Below are 24,596 nucleotides of genomic sequence, written 5' to 3' on the forward strand. Positions count from 1 at the left end.
CTCTTTCCCCATATTCAATCACGTAGGAGTTCAAGGTCTTCTAAAATCTTGTCCAAAGTCATCTTTCCAGCTTTATCACTTTACTCCACCATCATTTTTGGCTCTACTCAGCATGCTTCAAACAACCTGAACATTGCTTTCTTCAGTTTTTATTCAACTTAGTAGATCATATTACACAACATATGAAATCCAAAATCTTGAGTTTGATTTTCTATGTGATGCTGAACAAATTTCTCTCAGCTCAGTCTTCTCAAACGGAACCTCAGAACTCCGTTCATAGAGATGGTGCAATAATTATGTAGTACACTCTGACCCTTCAAAACTAACCTTTGCCATGGAAACTTTTATTCCCATAGTCCCTAAGCTCTCCACTCTGACTTCCTGTGTCACGTGACAGGCATCATATATAAATGCAAAGTGTTAGTTGGCATTCCTAAAGTAGGCTTCCTCCAAATGTGTTAAATTTCTTTAAAATAAGAAACTCGACTTCCCATTTTTGTGTATAAAGTGCTAAAAATATTGAACACAGAACCCCCCCCCCCAAATTATCAAATGAGTTTTCTACGAAAGTAGCATATTACAGTAGATGAGAAAAACAGTTTTAATCGCAGACCAAACAGGTGGGATGACAAATGTTTTATTCCCATAGTAAAAGGACATATTGCTGAATTAAATTCCTTCTGATAGAAGCGTGCATGAAAAATGCATACATGTGGTGGTGTGAAGGAGTTATAGTTGGGCATATTTATTGGAAGCAGCACATGAATATTTTGTAAATTATCTATCATTTTGTAAATTGAGGTTATCTCACATTTGATAATCTGATAAGGGAGTTAAGTAGTTTCCTTTGATCTGTCATTTACAGACTAATTGTTTTTGTTCAAATGACTTGGCATTAGAGTTTACTGTCTTCCTTGTGTTTGCAATAAATGGAAAAATCAGAAACTGCTGAATACTCTCGTTTTGTTTCTAAGATTATGATCAAAATCATTGACATTGGTTTGTAAAATTTTATTTTTTTATTTATTTATATTATTTTTTAATAGATCTTTATTGGAGTGTAATTGCTTCACAATACTGTGTTAGTTTCTGTTGTACAACAAAGTGAATCAGCCATATGCATACTTATATCCCCATATCCCCTCCCTTTTGAGCCTCCCTCCCACCCTCCCTATCCCACCCCTCTAGGTTGTCGCAAAGCACTGAGCTGATCTCCCTGTGCTTTGCTGCTGCTTCCCACTACCTATTTTACATTTGGTAGTGTATATATGTCGATGCTACTCTCACTTCGGCCCAGCTTTCCCCTCCCCGCAAGTCCATTCTCTATGTCTACGTCTTCATTCCTGCCCTGCCACTAGGTTCATCAGTACCATTTTTTTAGATTCCATATATATGTGTTAGCATATGGTATTTCTTTTTCTCTTTCTGACTTACTTCACTCTGTATGACAGATTCTAGGTTCATCCACCTCACTACAAATGACTCAATTTCATTTCTTTTTATGGCTGAGTAATATTCCATTGTATATATGTGCCACATCTTCTTTATCCATTCATCTGTCGATGGACGTTTAGGTTACTTCCATGTCCTGGCTACTGTAAATAGTGCTGCAATGAACATTGTGATACATATCTCTTTTTGAATTATGGTTTTCTCAGGGTATATAGCCAGTAGTGGGATTGCTGGGTCATATGTTAGTTCTACTTTTAGTTTTTTAAGGAACCTCCATACTGTTCTCCATAGTGGCTGTATCAATTTTCATTCCCACCAACAGTGCAGGAAGGTTGCCTTTTCACCACACCCTTTCCAGCATTTACTGTTTCTAGAGTTTTTTGATAATGGCCATTGTGACTGGTGTGAAGTGACACCTCATTGTACTTTTTATTTGCATCTCTCTAATAATGAGTGATGTTGAGCTTCTTTTCATGCGCCTCTTGGCCATCTGTATGTCTTCTTTGGTGAAATGTCTATTTAGGTCTTCTGCCCATTTTTTGATGGGATTGTTTGTTTTTTTGATATTGAGCTCCATGAGCTGTTTGTATATTTTGGAGATTAATCTTTTGTCTGTTGTTTCACTTGCAAATATTTTCTTCCATTCTGAGGGTTGTCTTTCCGTCTTGTTTATGGTTTCCTTTGCTGTGCAGACATTGGCTTGTAAAATTTTAGAAGAAAGTAACTTTTTGATGATATCCATCACCAGCATCTTGCTAGCCCAACTTACTTCTGAAACAAATGACTTCAGAGTAATCTGAATAAATTCTAGATGTGTCTCTTACTACTGAAATCTTCCCCGAAAAGATAGTGGCACAGTATTTTAAAGTACCCAAATGCACAACTGAAATTGCAACTCTAGTAAAATTGGGCCTCTTTGGAATGTATATCTCCTACATGGACATTAATGGGACAAAAAGGTAAGGCATTCTGTGGGAGGAGATAGGCTAATCTTGATTTCTTAACAGTATAGACAGTAAATATTGTACAGATGTGATCTGCAGAGTGGCAAAAGCTTTCTTGCTTTTTTCTAGAACGATGGCTTTTAAAGTGCTTCTAGGAGACCTAGGGCTCTGAGGAGACATTACAAGTGCGGTACAGCCGGGGGTGGGCAATGTGTGTGGCAGGGAGAAGGTCAGGAAGACCAGCCGGATGCTTCAAGTCCCCTTCCTCCCCTTGTTCAACTTTTTCAATGACTCGTATCTGTTATACAGAGAGAGCTTCAGAGCAAGATAAGGTATGGAAGAAAAGTTCTGCTATTAAAAAAAAAAAAAAGGTTCATAATTTTTGTTTCAGAACCCAAGTAAAAATCTTTCCAATGAGCAGGCCACTATACTTACAGATGGTAATAAACCTTTTAATCCAATTTCTCTAGTTGCTTTTAATTGGACCAGTAATATACCTTAGGAAGAAAACGAAGAAGCCCAAGGCTGGAAAATGTTTGCGTGAAAGGCTTTTTCAAATTGTTCACTTAGCTAAGGGCCGTGTGAAGTTAAATATCACCCTGCTCTCTACCACCACCCCAACCTAGGCACTGGTTTTCCATCTACACACGTTTCTTGACTGGTATATTTCAGTTTGAGGGACAGAGAGACCTGTGTTCAACGTTCAGCGACCTGCTGCTCTTTAAATATTAAGGGACTGGGACTTCCCCGGCGGCGCAGTGGTTAAGAATCCGCCTGCCAATGCAGGGGACGCGGGTTCAATTCCCATTCTGGGAAGATTCCCACATGCCGCGGAGCAACTGAGCCCGTGTGCCACAACTACTGAGCCTGCGCTCTAGAGCCCGCGAGCCACAGCTACTGAAGCCCGTGCGCCTAGAGCCCGTGCTCCGCAAGAAGAGAAGCCACTGCAATGAGAAGCCCGCGCAACGTAACAGAGACCCAACACAGCCAATAAATAAATAAATAAATAAATTTATTAAAAAAAAAATTAAGGGACTGACCTTCAAGTCATCTGCTTCTACCATATCTCTTGGTGGGAAATCCTGGTAGAAAGCAATGTAGACCTTACAATGTCACGAATAATGTTACTAAGTATCCCACCCCTGTTGCCCAGCCAGTGAAAATTCTCATCTCCTCTTCTAGATCCCCTGTGTTGATGAGTAAGCATGCATTGGCTTGGCCATTCCACACTAAAGCCAAGGAGTTCCTCCAGAACCTTCAGATGTTGTCAAGCATCCCCACTCCCACTTCCACTAGCATAGGAAGCTCTGGTAATTACTAAATTACCAGGCATTCTATACTTAATATTTCTCTGCTTTGGACTCCCTTATTAGTTAATTAGGAGAGTATCTACTTGAGCAGAGGTGTTTGCAACTTCTATCACTGTATGACTCTTAAAAACCATTTAATACATTGGTATAAATGCCCTGTCTGCGTGATTCATTGGCTGTGAACTGAGGCACTTTTGTTTTGGACTAGGAAAAGTTCACTAGATCAGTATACTAAGGATGCGTTTCACGATATACAAATCTTCTGAGATGCTCAGTGAGAAAGGGTTTCTGTGGCCAAAAATGTTTGGGGAAACATTGTGTTCTTGGTGATTCAAAATGTGTATTAGAATGGCAAAGTGCTAAGAAGTATTTCTTAAACTTATTTTATCATATAATTTAAAAATTCTGGGAATTCCCTGGTGGCACAGCGGTTAAGAATCAGCCTGCCAATGCAGGGGACACGTGTTCGAGCCCTGGTCTGGGAAGATCCCATATGCCGCAGAGCAACTAAGCCCGTGCGCCACAACTACTGAGCCCGTGCACCCAGAGCCCACGCTCTGCAACAAGAGAAGCCACTGCAATGAGAAGCCCGCGCACCATGATGAAGAGTAGCCCTCGCTCGCCACAACTAGAGAAAGCCCATGCGCAGCAACAATGACCCAACACAGCCAAAAATAAATAAATAAATAGATAATAAATAAATTTATAAAAAAAAAATTCTGCCTCCCTCCCTCGCTCTCTCCTTCCTTCCCTCTCTCCCTCTTATTCTCTATCTCTTTCTTCTTACTTTATTCCTCTTTTATTTTCTTTTTAGAAACATTAAATATCTAGGGCTCCATGGGAAAGATTTTGGAAAACACTGTACTTGCGTATTTAAGCAAAGTTTTTAGGGGCTAATTTCTACTTTTCTCTGTAATTCCAGAGCCAGCACTGTATCCGGCACAAAATGACTATTCGACAAATGTTTGCTAAATTGAAGGGCACACATGAGAGTATATTAATAAGACGTCAAAATCTTATGTTGAAAGTGTTTTACAAAATCACACCAGTTATTTGGTACCAAGTGTTTGGTACTTTTACAGAAACAAATTATTTAGAAATTGAATTCAATTAATCCACTTTGGGTAGATGGATCAGAATCACAAGATGTCTGATTTGGGACAAGTCCTAGTAGGTATTTAGTCATCATTTTATACACAGGTCTTACCTTTCATAGTGAATTTATAAAGAGGTTGAAAGAGTTATCTCAAGCAACCGAAGTATAGGAGTAGAGATGTGAGTTCTGGGCTTAACCCGAGTGCGCTCGAACACTGACTCTGCCACCTACTGGCCAAGGGAATGTGGGCAAATATATCTGTGCCTCAGTTTCCTCATTTGAAAATGGTGATGGTACTTGTACTCCCCTCAAAAGGTCACTGTGATGACTTAATGAGATTCAAGCTAAGCACAATGGCACATGGAAACAATATTAGCTATTAATATCATTAAATGCATTATCAGCCAGGATTGCATAGTCACTATGAAATGAGAGGTGACCACACAATTGTAGAGAGAATTTGGGAGACCTTAAAGAATTATGGACCGGAAGGAAGAAACTGTATAACTGAGATCTTCATATTGATGGACCCCAATACTGGGCAATCTGTAGCATTTTTTTGGGGAGGGAGAGTTAATTCTGGTTTGAAAGTACAACTCCCATGGCATAACTCTTCCCAGGGTAGGGTGTTAGGTGGGCATTTTACTTGTTTGGGCATTCTTCAGGCTCAGGAAGAATCCTCTCTTTTTACTCATAAGTCCCTGGGAGATTGCATTTTTTTAAAGAAACCACAGAAAGAAGAAAATGCCCTGCCCCTCCGGGAGACGAGTGAGCACAAGTCACCATTCCCTACCTGAACGGGTAGGCAAATGCTACGTCAATGCTGAGGTTACTTTCCGTCTTGTTGACACAGTCCACACTCAGCCGCAGGCCTCCGGAATAGCCACCGCATGTTGCAAATGCAAAGATTGCAAAAAGCTGTGGAGAACAAAGAAACAAAAGAGAAGGCAGCTATTAGGATGGTGCTGATCTCACGAGATCTGTCAACAGGAGCTCAGCGTCTCACACTGAGAAAGGTTGGAGTTCTCCTAAAGTGTGGCATCTTATTTGGTTCAGGCTGGAATGAAGGCCAGGGTGATGATGGGGAATGGGGTGGTGGGGTCTGAAAAAACTGTCTGGAAAGCCTGAGTAATTTTGTTTGTAGAAAAACTGAACACCAGGACAAAATATCTGTGTTTGAGGCCAAATATCGGTGTAAAGAGCTGTCACACCTCAGAAGGTAGAGAAGGTAATCTCACATCAAAGGCTCTGGAGAGCTACACACCAAGGGATTAATGATGGATACCTCCAGGTGGGAAGAATTTGGTATGTTTCCTTGCTTGCTTCTTTTTGTTTATCTGTATTTTTTGCAATGCACATGTTTTGTCTTTTGGAATAATATAGATTTTTAAAAATGCATAGTCAGAGAATTTTAGAGTTGATGGGTAGAGGAAGAGGAGGTGAGTATCTAAAATATGCTATTCCAGAGGACAAGATCTCAGTATATGTCAGCCTCAATGCCCCTTTGGTGGTTCCAACTCTGTATTCCTTGCTCTTTCTGAGTCAACGACTAAAAGGTTCAGCTGGTTACGAACTAATGTCATAGTCTATCCTAGTGCAGAACATGCATCTATGGGAATTAGGTACTGAAAATTAAGAACAGGAACTCAGAGAAGTCTTCCAAAGAGAAGATACATCTGAGAAGGTGAGAATGGCCTAAGATGGGAAGGAAACAAATGCCAAACTTTGTCCACTTAGTTTGGCTAAATTCAAAAGAACTTCCTGCTCATTTCCAAAGAAAGTCAATCAAGTGCACTTAACACTCACCCATTCTGTAACACTCCCATTTATTTTATTTTAATTTTGGAACTCAGCTCCTTATAGTAGCTTGGAGCCCCCATCAGGAACACCAGATCACTTTGCATAGCGAGAGGAATTCTTCTGTAAGGGTTCAGTGCATGGGTTCTGGAATGTGACCTTGGGAAAGTTGCTTAATTCACCTGTGAAGCCAGCTGGTCCTGAACTTTTGTTTGTTGGGGGTTTTTTGATTCACTTTCATTACTAGTGATCAGTTTGTTCAGATTTTCTGTTTCTTCCCGATTCAGTCTTTTTCTGTATTTAATTTTTTTTTATACAGCAGGTTCTTCTTAGTCATCTATTTTATACATATTAGTGTATATATGTCAATCCCAGTCTCCCAATTCATCCCATCACCACCACATACACCACCCCCCCGCCCCTGCTCCATCCCTGATTCAGTCTTGGAAGACTGTATGTGTCCAGGAATTTATCCATTTCTTTGTGGTTATCTAATTTGTTGGCATATAATTGTTTGTAGTAATCTCTTATGATTCTTTCTATTTCTGTGGTGTCGGTTGTAACTTCTCTTTCATTTTTGATTTTATTCATTTGGGCCCTTTCTCTTTTTTTCTTGATGAGTCTAGCTAAAGGTTTATCAATTTTGTTTATCTTCTCAAAGAACCAGCTCTTAGTTTCATTGATCTTTTCTACTGGTTTTTAGTCTCTATTTCATTTATTACCACTTTGATCACTATTATTTCTTTTTCTTCTACTAACTCTGGGCTTTGTTCTTCTTTTTCTAGTTCCTGTAGGTGTAATGTTAGATTGTTTGAGATTTTTCCTGTTTCCTGATGTAGGCCTGTATTGCTATAAACTTCCCTCTTAGATCTGCCTTTGCTGAGTCCCACAGATTTTGGAATGTTTTGTTTCTATTTTCATTTGTCTCCAGGTATTTTGTGATTTCCTCTTTGATTTCTTCAGTGATCCCATGCACCAGAAGAAGCATATTTGGCAGCATGTTGTTTAGCCTTTAAGTATTTGTGATTTTCACAGTTTTCTTGTAATTGAGAGTCTAGTCTTATACCACTGTGGTGGGAAAAGATGCTTGAAATGATTTCAGTCTTCTTACATTTGAGACTCATTTTTTCATCTAACATGTGATCTACCCTGGAGAATGTTCTAAGTGCATTTCAGAAAAATGCATATCCTGCTCTTTTGGGGTGGAATATTCTGTATTTATATATTAAGTCAATCAGATATAATGTGTCATTTAAGGTCAATGTTTCCTGATTGATTTTCTGTCTGGATGATCTATCCATTGATATAAGTGGGGTGTTAAAGTCCCCTACTATTATTGTATTGCTGTCAATTTCTCCTTTTATGTCTGTTAGTATTTGCTTTACTGTTTGATTAATCTTCTCTATTATTATGTAGGGCCCTTCTTTGTCTCTTTTTACAGCCTTTGCTTTAAAGTCTATTTAATCTGATATAAGTATTGATACCCCAGCTTTCTTTTTGTTTCCATTTGCATAGAATATCTTTTTCCACTTCTTCACTGTGTGTCTTTCACTCTGAAGTGGCTCTGAGGCCCGACTGAGACTGTTGTGGGTATGCTGCTACGTGGGGCTGGACCCCTGGAGCAGGAGACACCTGGAGGGGTGCCAGTGCCAGCTGGGGATGCCTGCTGAGTAGAACGTGGCAGCAGCTGCTGTGGAAGAGCCAGTTGGGGCAGGCAGGTTGGGCAGGGTAGGTCCTCAGGGAAATACTTGGTTGGTGCACATGGTGTTAGTTAAGTTGATGGAGAGTGACAGAAGTGGTACATGCTCATGCTGGGCCCGCGAGGTGGATGGAGAGTTTAAAAAAAAAATGGCACCTGCCACTTCTTCTGTCTCTGGAGAAAATTTCACCAGATCTCTGCCTCTCCAGCACATGCCCTAAAATTTAGTCAATGAATCTCTTTCTTCTATGACACAGGCACTTCTTTAAAAAAATTTATTTACTTTATTTTTGGCTGCGTTGGGTCTTTTTTGCTGTGCACGGGCTTTCTCTACTTGCGGTGAGCGGGGGCTGCTCTTCGTTGCGGCGCGCGGGCTTCTCATTGCTGTGGCTTCTCTTGTTGCAGAGCACGGGCTCTAGGCATGCGGGCTTCAGTAGTTGTGGTTCGTGGGCTTAGCTGCTCCATGGCATGTGGGATCTTCCTGGACCAGGTCTCGAACCCGTGTCCCCTGCACTGGCAGGCGGATTCTTAACCACTGTACCGCCAGGGAAGCCTGACACAGGCACTTTTTAAGCTGCTGCTTCTGCACTGGGACTTGGAGCAAGTGAGTATGTATGTATGCTCTTCAAGAACTAAGTCTCAGTTTTCCACAGCCCTCCAGCTTTCCTGGACATAAGCCGCTCTGGCTTTGAAAGCCAGACGTTATAGGGGCTCATCTTTCTGGTGCAGCTCCCCCACGCTGGGGAGCCCAATGTGGGGCTCAAACCCCTCGCTCCTCAGGGGAAACCACCATGGCTGTGATACCCCTCCCTCTGTGGGTCAGTGCACCAGGGGTGACAATGAGATCTCCGGAGGATAAAGCTTTGACTTATAGCATTTGCCAATTTCCATGGTGTAAATACTCCCACCATGGCAAATTCCAAGCTACCAAAATAACACCTCTGAACCTTGACTGGGAAGAGACCTTGGGCTTCTTTCACTGATTTCACTTCAATTATTCATTCATTTATCCATTCAATCACTTATTATTCACTTACTGATTTAGCTACTGTAGGAGAGACCGTTGATGCTCTGCTGAGATCCCCGCAGCCCACCCTACAGGCCACCTGCATTTTCAGGGGAACAGTCCTCATACGCATCAAAGGCTCCTCCCCAAACACTCGAGGCTCTCCGCTGAGGGCTTTCTCAGGCAGCAGAGCCTGTGACTGGGGCACGGTGCAAGTCTCTGGGAGTCAATTCCCTATTCCCTGGCAAACAATGTGGGATGGAAACTGGTGGATAAACCCCCAGTGTCCCTGTCTGTCTGTGGGGAAAGTTTGAGGTGTGTTCAGTATAATTTCTTCCAATGGGATTAAGCCCCTGTTGCCTACAGCAACATCTGCTCACAAATGATACCCTTGCTGGGCGTTTTCCTTTTTCTGTCTCATTTCCCCACTCATCATTGTGCTTCCTGGCATTACTTCTCAGATGACCTTGCTGAGTCTAAATTCTTGTATTTTCAAAAAGCAGGTCTCAGGATCTGCTTTGGAGGAATGCAACTGAGACAGTTACCAAACACGGACCCAGCACCGATTACTCTCTAGGCACTGCAGTGGCCCTAGGACTGTATTAATGGAAGGACTGGTACCACCCAGCGCACCTTAGCTCATGCCTATCAGCTTCTAGCTCGCCACACTCTCATCTCTGTAGCCCTCTCCAAAGAAGCTGAGCCCCTTTGCAAACAGAAACTCTTCTTGGACTACGTTGTCCAGAGGAGGGCTCCTGACCCCAGCCCACTCTACCCTGACTCCCATTATTCCCTGCCGCTGTTGTTGTTTACCTGAGCAGACATTTAAAAACCTGTATTTGTTCGGCATAGTGTATTCACCTGTTTACGTTTTGTCTGACCACTTCCCCGAGGAAAGGTAATACCCTTGTCTGTGTTTACTGATGAATCCCAGCCCTTGGCACGAAGTAGGTGCTCCCTAAACACACGTTGGCTAAATACGTAAATCTAGTCGGCTCCTCCACCTCCAGGGAACTTGCTGTCCATTTGGGGATGCGGACCAGTGGATGAACAGGTGCAGTGACAGTGCTTTATGGTGGTGGCAGTCACTGGAGCATGCTAGAGAAAAATGTGGTGCATGCTTGCAGAGGAGTGGAGGGGATGTGCGGAGTGGGGTGGAATCTGGAGGAATGGAGAGCTAAGCAGACACCAGACAAGCATGCCAGGTTTAGCCAGGTAAGAGGGAGAAAATGAGCATTTTAGGCAGAGAGAGCAACAAGTGAAAGATACTCAAGTGAGCAAGTGACACACATCTCGGCTGTGCAGTTGGTAGGACAGGAGCAGACATTGTAAGATGGGAAGAAAGAGGTGACTCCATTCAGGAGGCAAGAGGGATGTGTCAGGTCTGGTCTAGGAAGGATCCGAAAACTAAGGCCCCTGAGCCATGTCCAGCCACATCCATTCACTCGCCTATGGTCTACGGCTGCTTTCAGGTTACAATGATAGAGCTGAGTATGGACAGTAAAGATTCTATGGTCCAAAAAGGCAAACATATTTACTATCTGGTCGTTAACAGAAATCGTCCGTCCGTACGAGGAAACCTGGGTTTTAGGAGGGGGTTGTGTTTTCGGCAGGGGAGGGGCGTGACAAATCTGCATTTCAGAAAAGCCACACTGGCAACAGTGGAGAGTGCAGATGGAGAGAGGGCAGGACCTGATGCTGGAGGATGAGCAAGTGTCTCACTTCCCCAGACAGTCTGCAGACGCTTTGCCAGCAGGACCACACCTCAGTTCTCTTTGTATCCTTGCTGTGCCAAAACATGGTAGGCGGCTCATAAATGTTGTCAAGTGAATGAAAATATGAATGAACGAGCAAGACAAGATGAGAGGATGAAGGGCTTGAAAATGTGAACCCTGGCACCGAAGCCCAGAATAATAAACACTGTGAAGGCGATGATGACGGCGATGATAACGATGATGATAGCTCTAAAAAATCAACCACATTTGATTCTCGGGGCCAGTCTATTCAGTAAATACATTATTTATATGAGCCCATTTAATCCTCTCAACAGCCCTCTGAAGTGGAAACATAACCCCTCATTTTTCACATGAAGAAATTGGGTCAAACTGCACACCAAGATCACATGGGTTATGGGTATGTTAAGTAGTCATGGTTTGATCTCGGATCTGCCTTTCTCTGAAGTTTATCTTCCTTCTTCCCAACTCTCCCAGGGCTGTGAAGGGCATCTCACTTGGCTGGAGCAGACTATGGAAAGACTAATATCAATTATGGGCTAGTTAAGGCTTTCTCTGTCACATCAATGCTCAGGAAGCCAAGTGAGGACTAAATGAAGCACCTGTAAGACGACAAAGCCCTGATCATCCACGTGGATGCCACTGGCAGCTCGTGGATCTTGCCTCAGCCTCACAAGCCTTCGCTCTGCAGTAACACAGGACATTAAGGGGGAGGGACTTAGAATGTGGTATGATAAGGACACTGGAGAAGCCTGCCAGGAGTAGTTCTGCCAATTACATTTAACAAGCCCCTCTTCCTAATTCTCAGCCACCCATGGTGGGTCGGGGGGCGGGGGGGGGGTTCCTCACTTTCACTCCCGTCCATCATTCAACAGCTTATAGGTGAAGGAGACCCAGTTCCTGCCTCTGATGAACCCCTCTGGTACCTTCTCCTTTTATGATTTGTCTTGGGCTGATGAGTCATTGGTCCTTAGCACCCCTGAGGAGCATTTCTGGGAACACAGCTGTTTAAAAGAGCTGATTACTCACTAGTAGCCCTGGAAAAGTGAGGAATACACACTGTCAGGATATTTTCTGGTGCAGAAACAGTGTTTGATTAACTGTGGCTTCCCGCATATCCCAGAGGCTGCCCAGGAGGCCCTCAGCTGACTGATGAATGCCTGTAAAACTTAATGTTCCAGTTTTACTCATTTTGGTCCAATTCTTCTTTCTTCTAGTGTTTCCTATCTTATTGATAATTGGATTTTGCCAAAGAAATTGACAAAGCACCTATTCTGGCCATCAGTTTATGGTTACTGCAACACTCTGACCCAGAAAGTTTTTGTGAACAACCCTGTAAAATCTCAGATGAGACCTTCCCGTGAAGATAAAAACTGCAGGTTATCCCTGGAAGACAATATAACTCTATCTTATTTGGAGGCACTGAAAACCATGGTCAAAAAGCTCTCCCCCATAGACCTGTATGTTTTTTCTTGTAGTTGTATATAACTATCTGTGTTCTTAACCAGCTCCAATATCTTCCACGCTGCTTTCCATTTCAGGCTACCTGTCAAGAATTGTATACTGTACCCTTCTAGCTGCTTTGTGATTTATATGAAATCTTCACAAGCAAAGGCAGCCTCCTAAAATTGGTACTTCATAGTAGCACCTGAGGAATTCTGACCAGGCCCTAAGGAGAACCCCAAATTACTTATATAGCATAAGAAGTTTCTGTTTTCATTTTCTTAAACCTGTAGCCTGGAGATGGATCACTTAATAACGTATTTGGGCACAGGTAACAGAAAGCTTGATACATAGTGGCTTAAACAAAGAGGACTCTGTTTTTCATATGTATTGAGAAGTCCAGAACTAAGTGGCTGCTGGTATGATGATGTCTGAGCCAACATCTCTTTGTTTCCTGTGGTCTCTGCCTCATCACCAAAAAATGGTTGCTGCATTTCCATGGATATCCTTAGCTGCACGGGAGCCTAAGAAGTGAATATTTGGCTTTCCTGGGCTGCAGAGGGGAGGTAGGCAATGGTACAAGGGCTGGGAATGGTTATTCAGTCAGCCAGTTGCCACTGTCTGCCCCAGAAATTTATGGGAGATGAAGAAGTAAAACAAGCATTCATGGCATTTTATAAAGGCAAGATAGCATAGTCAAGCCCTTTCAGCATCTAGTCATTTCCTCTTCCCTGGACAGTACCTAGAAAGTCCTGTGCCTTATATGCTAAATTTAACACCTGCCCATGAAGAGAAATGTAAATTTCTGCTTGAATTTTATTTTCCAACATAAAGCCTGACATAAATCTTTAAAGTAAAATGCATGACTGAAATAGTAAAAATAAATTGGAAACTTCATGCCTGTTAAAAAAGTAATCAAATAAATTTTGAAGCAGTCAATCAATGAACTATTATACGATAGTTAAAAAGTATGAAAAGCAGTATAGAAAGTTATAGGTGATCTTATGTAAAGGAAAAAAAAAAAAAGCAAATTGCCGAGTATGACATATGTGCATTACATTTTTGTAAAAGCAAGTATTTATACATGTATACATTTTTAATGGACTTGAAAAGGTCTAGAAAGGTTGTACTGAAGTATTATCAGTTTTTAACATTAAGGAGTAAATTTTGGAAGCAGAATCTTATTTTTAAATTATTTTTGTATCGTTTCAACTTCTTCCAATAAGCATGCATAACTTTCGCAACTAAAAAAAAGACATTATTAAAGCAAATTTACCGTTACCAAAGGGGAGAGGGAGGGTGGGAAGGACAAATTAGGCATATGGGATTAACAGATACAAACTACTATACATAAAATAGATAAGCAATAGGATTTACTGTATAGCACAGGGAATTATATTCAATATCTTGTAATAACCTACAATGGAAAATAGTCTGAAAAAATATATAACTGAATCCCTTTGCTGCACACCTGAAACAAACACAATATTGTAAATCAGCTATACTTCAATTTTAAAGAAAGATTTTATTACAATTGCAAATTTAGACAACCTCTGGGTAACCTGAACAAAGTAAATTCAGGCCTGTCATTAGACAGCTATGCTATTTTTAACTTCCATTTTGATGAAAAAATGTAAAATCAAAGAAAACCCACTCCCTTTCAGAATTATCTTCATAATACCTTCAAATTATTTACATTTGGGGGAGGGACAATATAAGAATGGGGGGGAAAGGGTTAGTATGGGATTATATGAAATCATGTGTGTGAAACTTCTGAAAATTGTAAAGCACTATAGAATTTAAAGAATCTTTCATTCAATGAAAAATGATAAAAAATTATTTACATTTATAGAGAGTGTAAATGGAATCACATTTTTGACTTGCTCATTTATTAAAATACTTTGGCACAGTCACTGTTTACAATCAAGATAAGACTTTCAAAATATGCCATGGGAATATATGCTTAAGAATGTGTCAATCTTTAGTTGAGTAACAGTGTAACTTACCTATTGTCAGATTCAGTGATGGTCATTGTTTTTAAAGGACTCCACTACCATTCTCTCATATCCGTCATAATGGAATAACAAGAAAAAATAAAAATTCTACAGAACTTCTCACCGAGTACTGAAACCATTTCTCTGACACCTGACTTAAGAGTCTTATGAATTAATTTCTTGCCTATTGTAGTGGTTTTGAACTTGACATTTTTCTGGAGAAATGTGATCTTAGATCACTGAAGAAAATCATTGATAGATATCTTAACTGCACACTTTTGCTTGACAGGAAAATTAGAGTAAGATAAACGCATGGAACACAGCCACTGCTCTGTAATTTAATAACATGTATAGAATATGCTGGCATGAACTATTCCTTGCCAGAAGCCATGTTTTCATGATAATGTAGCATGTTTAGAATTTTCTTAAAACTAAAGTCACAATCCTTTAAACCCATTTTTTAAAATAAAGAGCAGGCTTTAGTTACCATGTCTCTAAATAGAAAGTAAAAGTCAGGTTGGGATTCTATTCTGGATGAATTCGGTGTATTTCATGTGTCTTCTTTAAAATTTGAACATTTCATGAAACAGAGTTATATTTATATCCATAAAGCAAATTAGAATAACATAGGATTATTTGGGGGAAAAATACTGATCCATAACCAACTGGCCACATTCAATTAATTCTTTTCATTAGACTGTATGGCTCATTAAACAGAGAAGTTTCTCTCATTCGCTCTCCTTTAAAAAAAAATTAAAACAAAAAAATTTTGTCTTAAATGCAGCTTCACTTTAATGAAAGACGAGCACAGGGTCCCATGAAAAGAACAGAAGGAGCTGATTTTTTCTGCTGGTTTAGCCATTTTTATGCTTGTGGCTATATTATAAATAAATAAAATCCAGGGCTTATCAACTATAAGCCAGGAATATGAACAGGCATCATATTTAAGCTCATGAACTAAGAGGCAGAAACCCAGAATGAGTCATAAAACCATTTATTGTCAGAAGAATTTTAAAACATGCAAATAACTATGTAGAGAGATTCGAAGGCCTTTCTACGTTCTACTTGCTTTGCACACACCTCAATGGCAAGTTGCATCTCTCTACTGTTCACACTTCAAGATATTTGTGAAGTTTTGACTGTTCTGATTCTTGACCTGGGAATCAATGTCTGAACCTCCCAAACATAATGCACAGTCATCAAATCACCTCTGGAATAACAGGGCACTTGCTACCATGTATTATTTTGGTTATGTAATGGAAAAGAAGCAAGCCTGACATAGGCAGTTAAAAGGTAGCATTTATTCATTTGAAAAATACCCAAAATACTAGAGTAGAAGTTCTGGAGGAACAGTTTGAAGTATATTCTAAAGTAATATTTTCTAATTATAATTCTAATCATAACAACACAACTGCTGCTACTATTTAGGGAGGTTCTACTTGTGTCCGGCAATACACTTGTCTTTAATGACTCTAATGTGCTTTACAGACATTATCTCATTAAAATCTCATACCTCTGTGAGGTAGGTATCATCATCACCCCCATTTCAGAGCTGGGTAAACCATGGCATTGAGGGGTTAAGTGACTCATCCAAGACCACACAGATAGAGAATGACAGTTTGAATCCATGAGGTCATAACTATACTAAGAGGAACAATTAATCATAAAAATCGAATTGGTCACTGTTAGAGGATACTAGTGAACTAAAAAAACTCGTAAATGAAAGGGAAGAATCAATCATTTATCTTGCCTTTTCTTTAAGAATGCTACTAGTAAGTGACCTAATAGTAGAGAAGAAGTTTGCCTTCATAGAACTATTCACCTAATAATGACAAAGAATTAGAATATCACCATTTTGCAACCTGTTACGGACTGAATATTTGTGCCTCTACCCTAATGCATATGTTGAATCCGTAACCCCCACTGTGGCTGTATTTGGGGATGATGCCTCTAAGGAAGTAATTCAGGTTAAATGAAGTTAAGGGTGGGGCCCCGATCCCATAGGATTAGTGTTCTTTTGTTATTATTATTAATTTTTTATTCACGTATAGTTGATTTGCAGTGTGGTGCCAATCTCTGCTGTACAGCAAAGTGACTCAGTTATACACATATAGACATTCTTTTTTATATTCTTTTGCATTACAGTTTATGACAGGACATTGAAGACAGTGCCCTGTGCTATACATTAGGACCTTGTTGTCTGTCCATTCTAAATGTAATAGTTTGCATCTAGCAACCCCAAACTCCCAGTCCATCCCTCTCCCTCCTGCCCTCCCTTACGGCAACCAAAAGTCTGATCTCTATGTCTGTGAGTACGTTTCTGTTTTGTAGATAGGTTCATTTTTGCCATATTTTAGATTCCACATATAAGTGATATCATACGGTATTTGTCGTCAACTAGAGATTATCATACTAAGTAAAGTAAGTCAGAAAGAGAAAGTCAGAAAGTCAGAAAGAAGAAACACCAGGGCTTACTCCCTTTCTCTGTATCTCTCCCTGTGTGTACTGACCAAGGAAAGGAGCACGTAGCAAGGTGGCAGCCACTTACAAGCCAAGAAGAGAGGCCTCAGAACAAAAGCTACCTTGCAAGCATGTTAATCTTGGACTTGTCAGCCTCCAGAACTGTGAGAAATAAATTTCTAATTTTTAAGCCACCCAGTCTTTGGTACTTTGTTATGGCAGCCCAAACTAAGACACAACCCTTAACAAATTAATCTAAGCACTGATGACTGATAACACAAAAAGAGAGACAGCCAGATATTATGTGCCTCTAATGGAAGAAGATCTTACCAATTTTGAGGTATTCTTTGCAAAAAAACCCCCAAAACCTGAATTTGATCAAGTCTCTATGTCCAACTGCCAATTTACAAAAAAATGCGGGAGAGAGAGAAAGACACAATGTAAAATGACATCACAAGGGTGAAATCAGCAAAATCCAGATGCCGAGAAAATCTCCAGGTGTAAATACCTTGTTTGTTTAAGAATAACAACAATAAATTATTAAACTGTATGAATAATGACACAGAAGAGGAGACTGAGAAGAGCTTATGCATGAAAAGGTCTAATAGATATATTAAAAATCCAGATTTCAGAAAACTAAAAAAAAAAGTCATGAGATTAAGAGAGATATTTGGAAATTAATAGATATTTGATGACAACTGAATTATTGCTCATTTTTAAGACATGTGAAGTGGTATTTTAGTGTTTTTGTTTTCAGTACCTTTGAGAGATACACACCAATTTATTACAGAAGAAATGATCTAATGCTTGGGGAGTATAAAAGGAATAATGTTAGCTATGAGTTGATTATTGCTGGAACGATGAGGAAACAGAAGCTCATTATATTATTCTGTGTTTTTTATATGCTTGAAATGTTCGATTATTAAAAGTTTTTACAAATTTGAGATCATATTATAAACCAATCTAGATATACATGTCCATGTGTAGTCAAAATTCAATAGTTTTTAAAATTTAATATGTATGTGAACAGTTTTCAAGATTGTTTTGTTTAAGGATATTCAAGAATAATCTTAAAATTTCTGAGAGGATCACTTAAAAAAATTTTTTTTATTGGAGTATAGTTGCTTTATAATGTTGTATTAGTTTCTACTGTATAGCAAAGTGAGTCAGCTATACGTATACATATATCCTCCCCTCTTTTCTGGATTTCCTTCCCATTTATATCACCACAGAGCACTGAGTAGAGTTTCCTGCGCTATATAGTAGGTTCTCATTAGTTATCTATTTTATACATGGCATCAATAGTGTATATATGTCAATCCCAATCTCCCAATTCATCCCACCCCCCCTTTCCCCCTTGGTATCCGTACATCTGTTCTCTATGTCTGTGTCTCTATTTCTGCTTTGTAAATAAGATCGTCTATACCAATTTTTTCAGATTCCACACATATGCGTTAATATACGATATTTGTTTTTCTCTTTCTGACTTACTTCACTCTGTATGACAGTCTCTAGGTCCATCCACATCCTGAGAGGATCACTTTTTAAAGTAAGGAAGTCTCATTCTGTTTTATTATTATAATAATGCAGGACTTAGAGGAAAACATATTCTCTTTAACACAAATATTTTCTTTTCTTTTTTTTTGCGGTACGCGGGCCTCTCACTGTTGTGGCCTCTCCCGCTGCGGAGCACAGGCTCCGGACGCGCAGGCTCAGCGGCCATGGCTCACGGGCCCAGCCGCTCCGCGGCATGTGGGATCTTCCCGGATCGGGGCACGAACCTGTGTCCCCTGCATCGGCAGGCGGACTCTCAACCACTGCGCCACCAGGGAAGCCCAAATTTTCTTTCTTAATGAGCTTTTATTGATTGCTCCAAGAACCCATTTAGTTCTGCCTCATTATGAGAGAGCAGCCTCTTCTCACTATGTTTTAATGAGATGAAAGATCACCATAGCCTAACGGACTATACATTCTATGTAAAGGACATTATTTCTTAGACAATAAGACAAAAATTCCCACCATCATTCAGTAATGTCTTTCTATTGATTAAATTCAAGAGATAAAAAAATATATCAACTTACTTAATATTTAACAGATTGGCTTTAGTTTCTGAGCACTAATGTTGTTAAGTGGAGTTCATATAGACCATACCCATAAGCACAGACATAAATATTATCCCAACTCCAGCACTGCAGAAGAGCCTGCAAATATATAGCCATCTAGTGACCATGGACAGAGTGACCTTTTCTAAACGTCTTAGCTTCTGTATCCCAAGTTAAACTTAAACCACTTTTTAACACATCTAGCAAGGTTAAAATACCATCAGAGAATCATTTTATTTGTTCATGGGACTCAAAGATGATTCTGCAAAACAAAACAAAAAAAAGTGACACAATTCTAAAAGAAGGGATTTGCATGGGCTAGAGAAAACTGGAAGATGTGGGAACAGAAATGTAAGTGGGAACTGTCTTGCAAATAGTTGATGTCCAATAAAAATGCACTTAATGAATGTGAGGGATAATTCTTCCTCTAAAGAACGAGAAGTAGTCACTGGATGGGGCTCCAGGGAATCACGTTGAGTTGGAAAGGAGGGAAATTGAGGAGTCCTATGTGAAAGGATCTTAATTTTCTTAGCGGATGGATAAGTGAAATCAAATAATGAATGGAAGTGAAGGAGGAGATAAGGAATTTGAGGAGCTAGCAAAAACAGCTCAAATACCTACTGAAGAGGTGGAAAGAAACGAACTAAAAATGAAACAAGAATTACAAAAGGGCATGATGTCATTATGCTATTTGCCTTGCTTGGTTGGAAGCCCTCTGAGGGCAGGGACCATCTCTTGGTTATCTTCACATCCCCCATATTGCAGAAGTGCTCTCATCATGTCTGTAAATTAAATAATCTCCTCAATTTGTGCAAGTACACCCAGAGCACGCCTCCAGGACCTGTCAGATACACACAGAAGTAAGCTAAAAAGTAGGATACAATAGTAGAGCCAAAGTTCTTTGATGAAGGTAAATAAAGAACAGCATGTCAGAACTGTCATCAGGGTAAAAATACTTAGCTCATAGCAGGCTTCTCATAGTAATTTTTTGAAGTAATGGAAATACATCCCTTATCTCCCTCCAAACAGGGCGGGACCCACGAGTTTATATCAAAGTACTTGGTGCGAGGGTGGGTAGGGGGTCCACCAGAAGTGGTTAAAGCAAAAGAGTCTGGAAAGAAATAAGTAGAACTAGAAGAGGGGCCCTCTTTTGATCTCACTGAGCCTTACCACTGCATCTGGCAGATGCTGGGATGGAATCCAGAATCCTAAGAGAGCCAGTGGTCTGTGGGGAGAAGATTAGAAGCGATATTTTGACACAAGCCCAGGAAAAGGCCAGAACAAAGATGTAAGAAGGTGTCAGACTTGCTCAAGTAAAAGAAGGAAGCTGCTGCATTTGGCTTTTATCGGTTGATGTGTTTATATTCCCTGGGAAGAAACGGATGACAAATGCCAGAGGGAAGTAGAAAGACCTGGGTAATGTAGAGCTTGCTTCATAGGAAGCTGATTTCTTTAATGGTTATGATTATCACAGTGTTCTCATTTCTTAATGCTACAAGTTCAATAAAACATTGGAAATGAAATAACAAACCCATTTACCTGGTATGGCATAAAGACTCTGGGCTTAATGAGTATTTAAAGGCCGTGTTCCCTTGAACGTGGCTCCTAGAACCCATGAGAACAGCCTCCTTTGAGATGTGCTCCATCTAAGCCCATGCTACCTCCTTCTGTCCCATTATCAAAGTCAAAAACCTGAGAGTCCTCCTTCACCTCATTCATTCAAACAGTCCCCTGGCTTTGCTGGTTCTGCATTCTTAATATTGATCAGAGCTGCTCTATTCACTTGCTACTTCTTTGACCCAGGCCACCATCACCACTGGCCCAGAGTAATGGTGTGGTCTCCTCTCAGCTGTACCTGCCTTCAACCTTGCCCTAGGACATCCAGGCTCCATTCTGCTGCAAGGGCCACCTTTCCAGAATCCAAGTTTAACTACCTTGCTTCCCTTTTCCACTTATCACCACTGAATGGCCCTCCACTGCCTACCAGATCAAATGTGGCTTCCTTAGCATGGCACGCAAGGCCTTCTGTCTTTGGGTCCCTCCCTCCTGCCCTCTCTGGCCTCACCTCTCATTATTTTCTGTGAACAACAAATTACTTACGACCCACCCTGCCAGATTATTAGCCATTCTTTGCATATAAGCCCTCACCTATGTGAGTGTCTTCATGATCTTTGTGTTTTAAGACTCAGTCCAAGTGCCACTTTCTCCATGAAGCTATCCTTATATCACTCCTTTATACCTTGGTGGTAGACAGAATAATGAACCGCCCCCCAAGGATATCCACGTACTAATCTCCTAACATGTAATTATTTTACACAGTAAAAGAGACTTAGCAAATGTAATTAAATTAAGGACACTGAGATGGGGAAATTATGCTGGATTATCTGGGTGGGCTCAATGCAAGCACAAGGGTCCTTATAAGAGGGAGACAGGTCAGAAAAGAAGATGTCATGACAGAAGAAGAGGTGAGGGAGGGAGAGAGAGAGCGAATTTCAAGGTGGGTGACCCAGGCTACCAGTTTTGAAGTTAGAAGAAGGGGCCACAAGGAATGCAGGAGGCTTCTACAAATTGGAAAAAAGCAAAGAAAAATAATTCTCCCTAGAGCCTCCAGAAGGAATGCAGCCCCAATGATACCTTGCTTTTAAGATTTCTCATCTCCAGAACTCTAAGATAAACTTCCATTGTTGTGTCACAAATTTTGTGGTAACTGCGGCCATGGGAAATGAATACACATTCCCTGCCCTTCCTTCCCTCCACCACAAGGGAAAACTGACCCCTCTGTCTTTAAGCTTCTATTGGACTCTTCATACTTTATAATTTACATACCTTCTTCTCCTAACAAGAATATAAATGCTTAAAGGCAGAAACTGCATCTCTTGAATATTTATGTATGAGCACAGGGCTAGAACATACATGACTATTCATTTATTCATTCACTCATTTTCTCCTTCAAATATATACTATTTATTGTTTAATATGCACCAGACACTGCTATGTTCAGTAAATGCACTGAAGAGCAAAAACAGAGGCTTCCTGTCTTCAAGGAGCTTATAGCTTGATGGAAGAGTGAACATCAATTAAATCACCCCCAAAAGAATCTGAGGTGGCTGAAGGATGTATAAAAGTGGATGATGAAAGGTACTCAGGGTGGGCAGAGGGAACGGAACATGCAGAGGCTCTGTGGGAAGATGGAGCATTTGCGGAGCTGATCTGGATGAAGCAGGTCAGTAGGGGCATGACGGGAGGGCGTGATCTGGCGCAGCAGGCAGGGGCTGGATGCCACAGGGTCTATGGCTTCCATTAAAGATACTGACCTCTAACCTAACACTGAAAATTTATTGGAAAGTTTTAAGCAGGGGAGCTGGATGAGCAGCCTTGAATTGAGAAATGATTGCTCTTGTCACCATGGGGAGAATGCTTGGAGGATGATGTGGGTGGGCAGAAGAGTAAAAAACGGTGAGACCTTTTATGGGAAGTTGCAAGAGAACAAGGGAAAGCGAGAGAGGTAAGAGTGGAGATGGAGAGAACTTGACAGATGAAGGGATATTCCGGAGGCAAAAGTGAGAGGATTTAGTGTTCAGTTGGATGTTGATGGGCAAGCGAGGTGTCAAGGACAATGTTTTTGAATGAGGGAAGGCAGCGTGTTCCTAGAGCTTGGAAGTAGAGAAATCATAGTAGAGTACTGGATAGGTTGCAAAAATGGGTGGAATTCTTTGCAGCTACTCCCATTAAGAGGTAGAGTCTATTTTTCCAACTCTTGAATTTGTGGTGGCCTTGTGACTTGCCTTGAGCAATAGACTGTGATGAAAGTGACACTGTGTGAGTTTTAAGCTTAAGCCTTTAAAGGGCTTGCAGTTTTCATGCTCACTCTTGGAAACTCAAGATTGCTATGGAAACAAACCTAAGCTAGCCTCCTAGATGTTGAGAGGTAGGTTGCCCAGTCATTGCCATTTCCCCAAGTGAGAGATAGTTCAGGTAACCTCTAGAAAGAGAACCATCTTATTAACTAGAAAATGACCATAGATGCATTATGAGTGAGCTGGTCAAGACCAGCAGACATACTACTTAGCTGAGCTCAGGCCAACTTGTTGAGCCACAGAATCATGAGCTACATAAATAGTGAGGATTGAAGCCATGAAGTTCTGAGGTGGTTTGTTATGCAGCAAAAACTAACTGATAAATAAACTCTGAGAGAGAGAGAGAGAGAGAGAGAGGAAAAGAAGCAGAGGGCAGTGTTATCTAAGTAAAGTATATAAATTCAAGGAAGAATGAACCTTGTTAGTAGATTTTATGTGACTTTATTAATGTAACAATTCAATGACCTTATCATATATCAAAAACAAACTTTTAGGCCCCCAAATATCCTGATTTTCATAAAAGGTGTGTGCACAATAGGATTAGGAGTAGACGAGGTAAGAAGAAAATTAATTGAGCGTCTCAAAAGGAGAGTACGATTCATAAGAAGTAGGTTGAAAATTCCTCCATTTAGAGTAAACAAAGGCAAGTCGGGCAAGCCAATACAAACTTACTGTGATCAGTAATATCCAATCATCAGCCAGGAGTAAGGTAATTACATAACCTTCCATGTGCCAGGCATGAACACTGTCCAGGCAGTGGAGACTTCCCCGTTCCTGAACCAATACTTGCTAAATATTTAATGTGCCCCTAATAGAGTTTGAGCTCTGTGGGCCTGTGTAATTCTTCAGGGAACCTTTTCCCTCTTTCTAAGGTAATGCAAATCGGAGTTTGCTCCACTGAGACTTTTGACCCTTTATTAAGTGCAGGCGTTTAATGACTTTCTTATTCTGCAAGTACTTTTCACTTCTTCCTGTTTTCTAGCTAATAAAGCCAGTTTGTTAGATGGTGAGGCACTTGAAGCGCTCTTCAATCTTATTGTGACCTAATTTATTTTAGCGGATGCAAGAAACTTCACCGAAGAACTCATTAAAATGACCCTTCTGTGCTTCTCATGCTATGCGTATTGGTGAATTCTCACATGTCTTTAATTTCAATGACCTATTAGAACTTTAAGGAAGAAAAAGCATATAATAAAAAAAGGATCATTCTAAGTGGAAATATCAATTCAAGAGAACCAAGTTACTAGAATAAAAAACCTAACTGGAATTGAAAACTATCCTCGGCAAGTCAGGGTTTACACAAAAACACCGAAGGGTTTACCAGGAAGATGATTCTTGCCCTGAGAGAGGGAAAACAATAGCGCTCAGGCATGTATCAGAGCCTCAGATAACTCCCAGAGAGGTACTCTGAGGCAAGCTAGAGAAGACATTCTTAGTTTCGAGAATGATGACCCCAGATAAAGAGAAATGAGCCAAGGCCCAGGATGATAAGCGTACTGATTTAACCCCCGGCTGGGCTGGCCCTGCAGCACAGCCCAGGGGAGGCCACTGTTGAGGTGCCACTCAGCAAAGAGGGGATCTTCCCTGGGTCTACCAATTCTGGCAGAAAATACAGGGCACTTTTTGTTGGTATTTGTGTTTGGTCCTCATTTAGGGTGCACAGCTCCAATCTTATAACAGCTGAGCGGGGGGGGGGGGGGGGG

The 24,596-nt window shown here is 40.6% G+C and overlaps 1 protein-coding gene across 2 annotated transcripts in view; it reads right to left on the reverse strand.

The window, feature by feature from the left end:
• The window catches only part of SYNPR (synaptoporin), a 158,467-nt gene that overhangs the window by 119,901 nt on the left and 13,970 nt on the right, over positions 1-24,596 (reverse strand). For both annotated transcript variants that reach the window (XM_007445680.1, XM_007445679.1), the window contains one exon: positions 5,596-5,720. In XM_007445680.1, coding sequence (XP_007445742.1) covers positions 5,596-5,720 — 125 coding nt within the window. The remainder of the gene's footprint in view (positions 1-5,595; positions 5,721-24,596) is intronic.

Source organism: Lipotes vexillifer, unplaced genomic scaffold (assembly GCF_000442215.2).
Source record: "Lipotes vexillifer unplaced genomic scaffold, Lipotes_vexillifer_v1.1 scaffold239, whole genome shotgun sequence".
NCBI classification, from domain to species: Eukaryota; Metazoa; Chordata; class Mammalia; order Artiodactyla; family Lipotidae; genus Lipotes; species Lipotes vexillifer.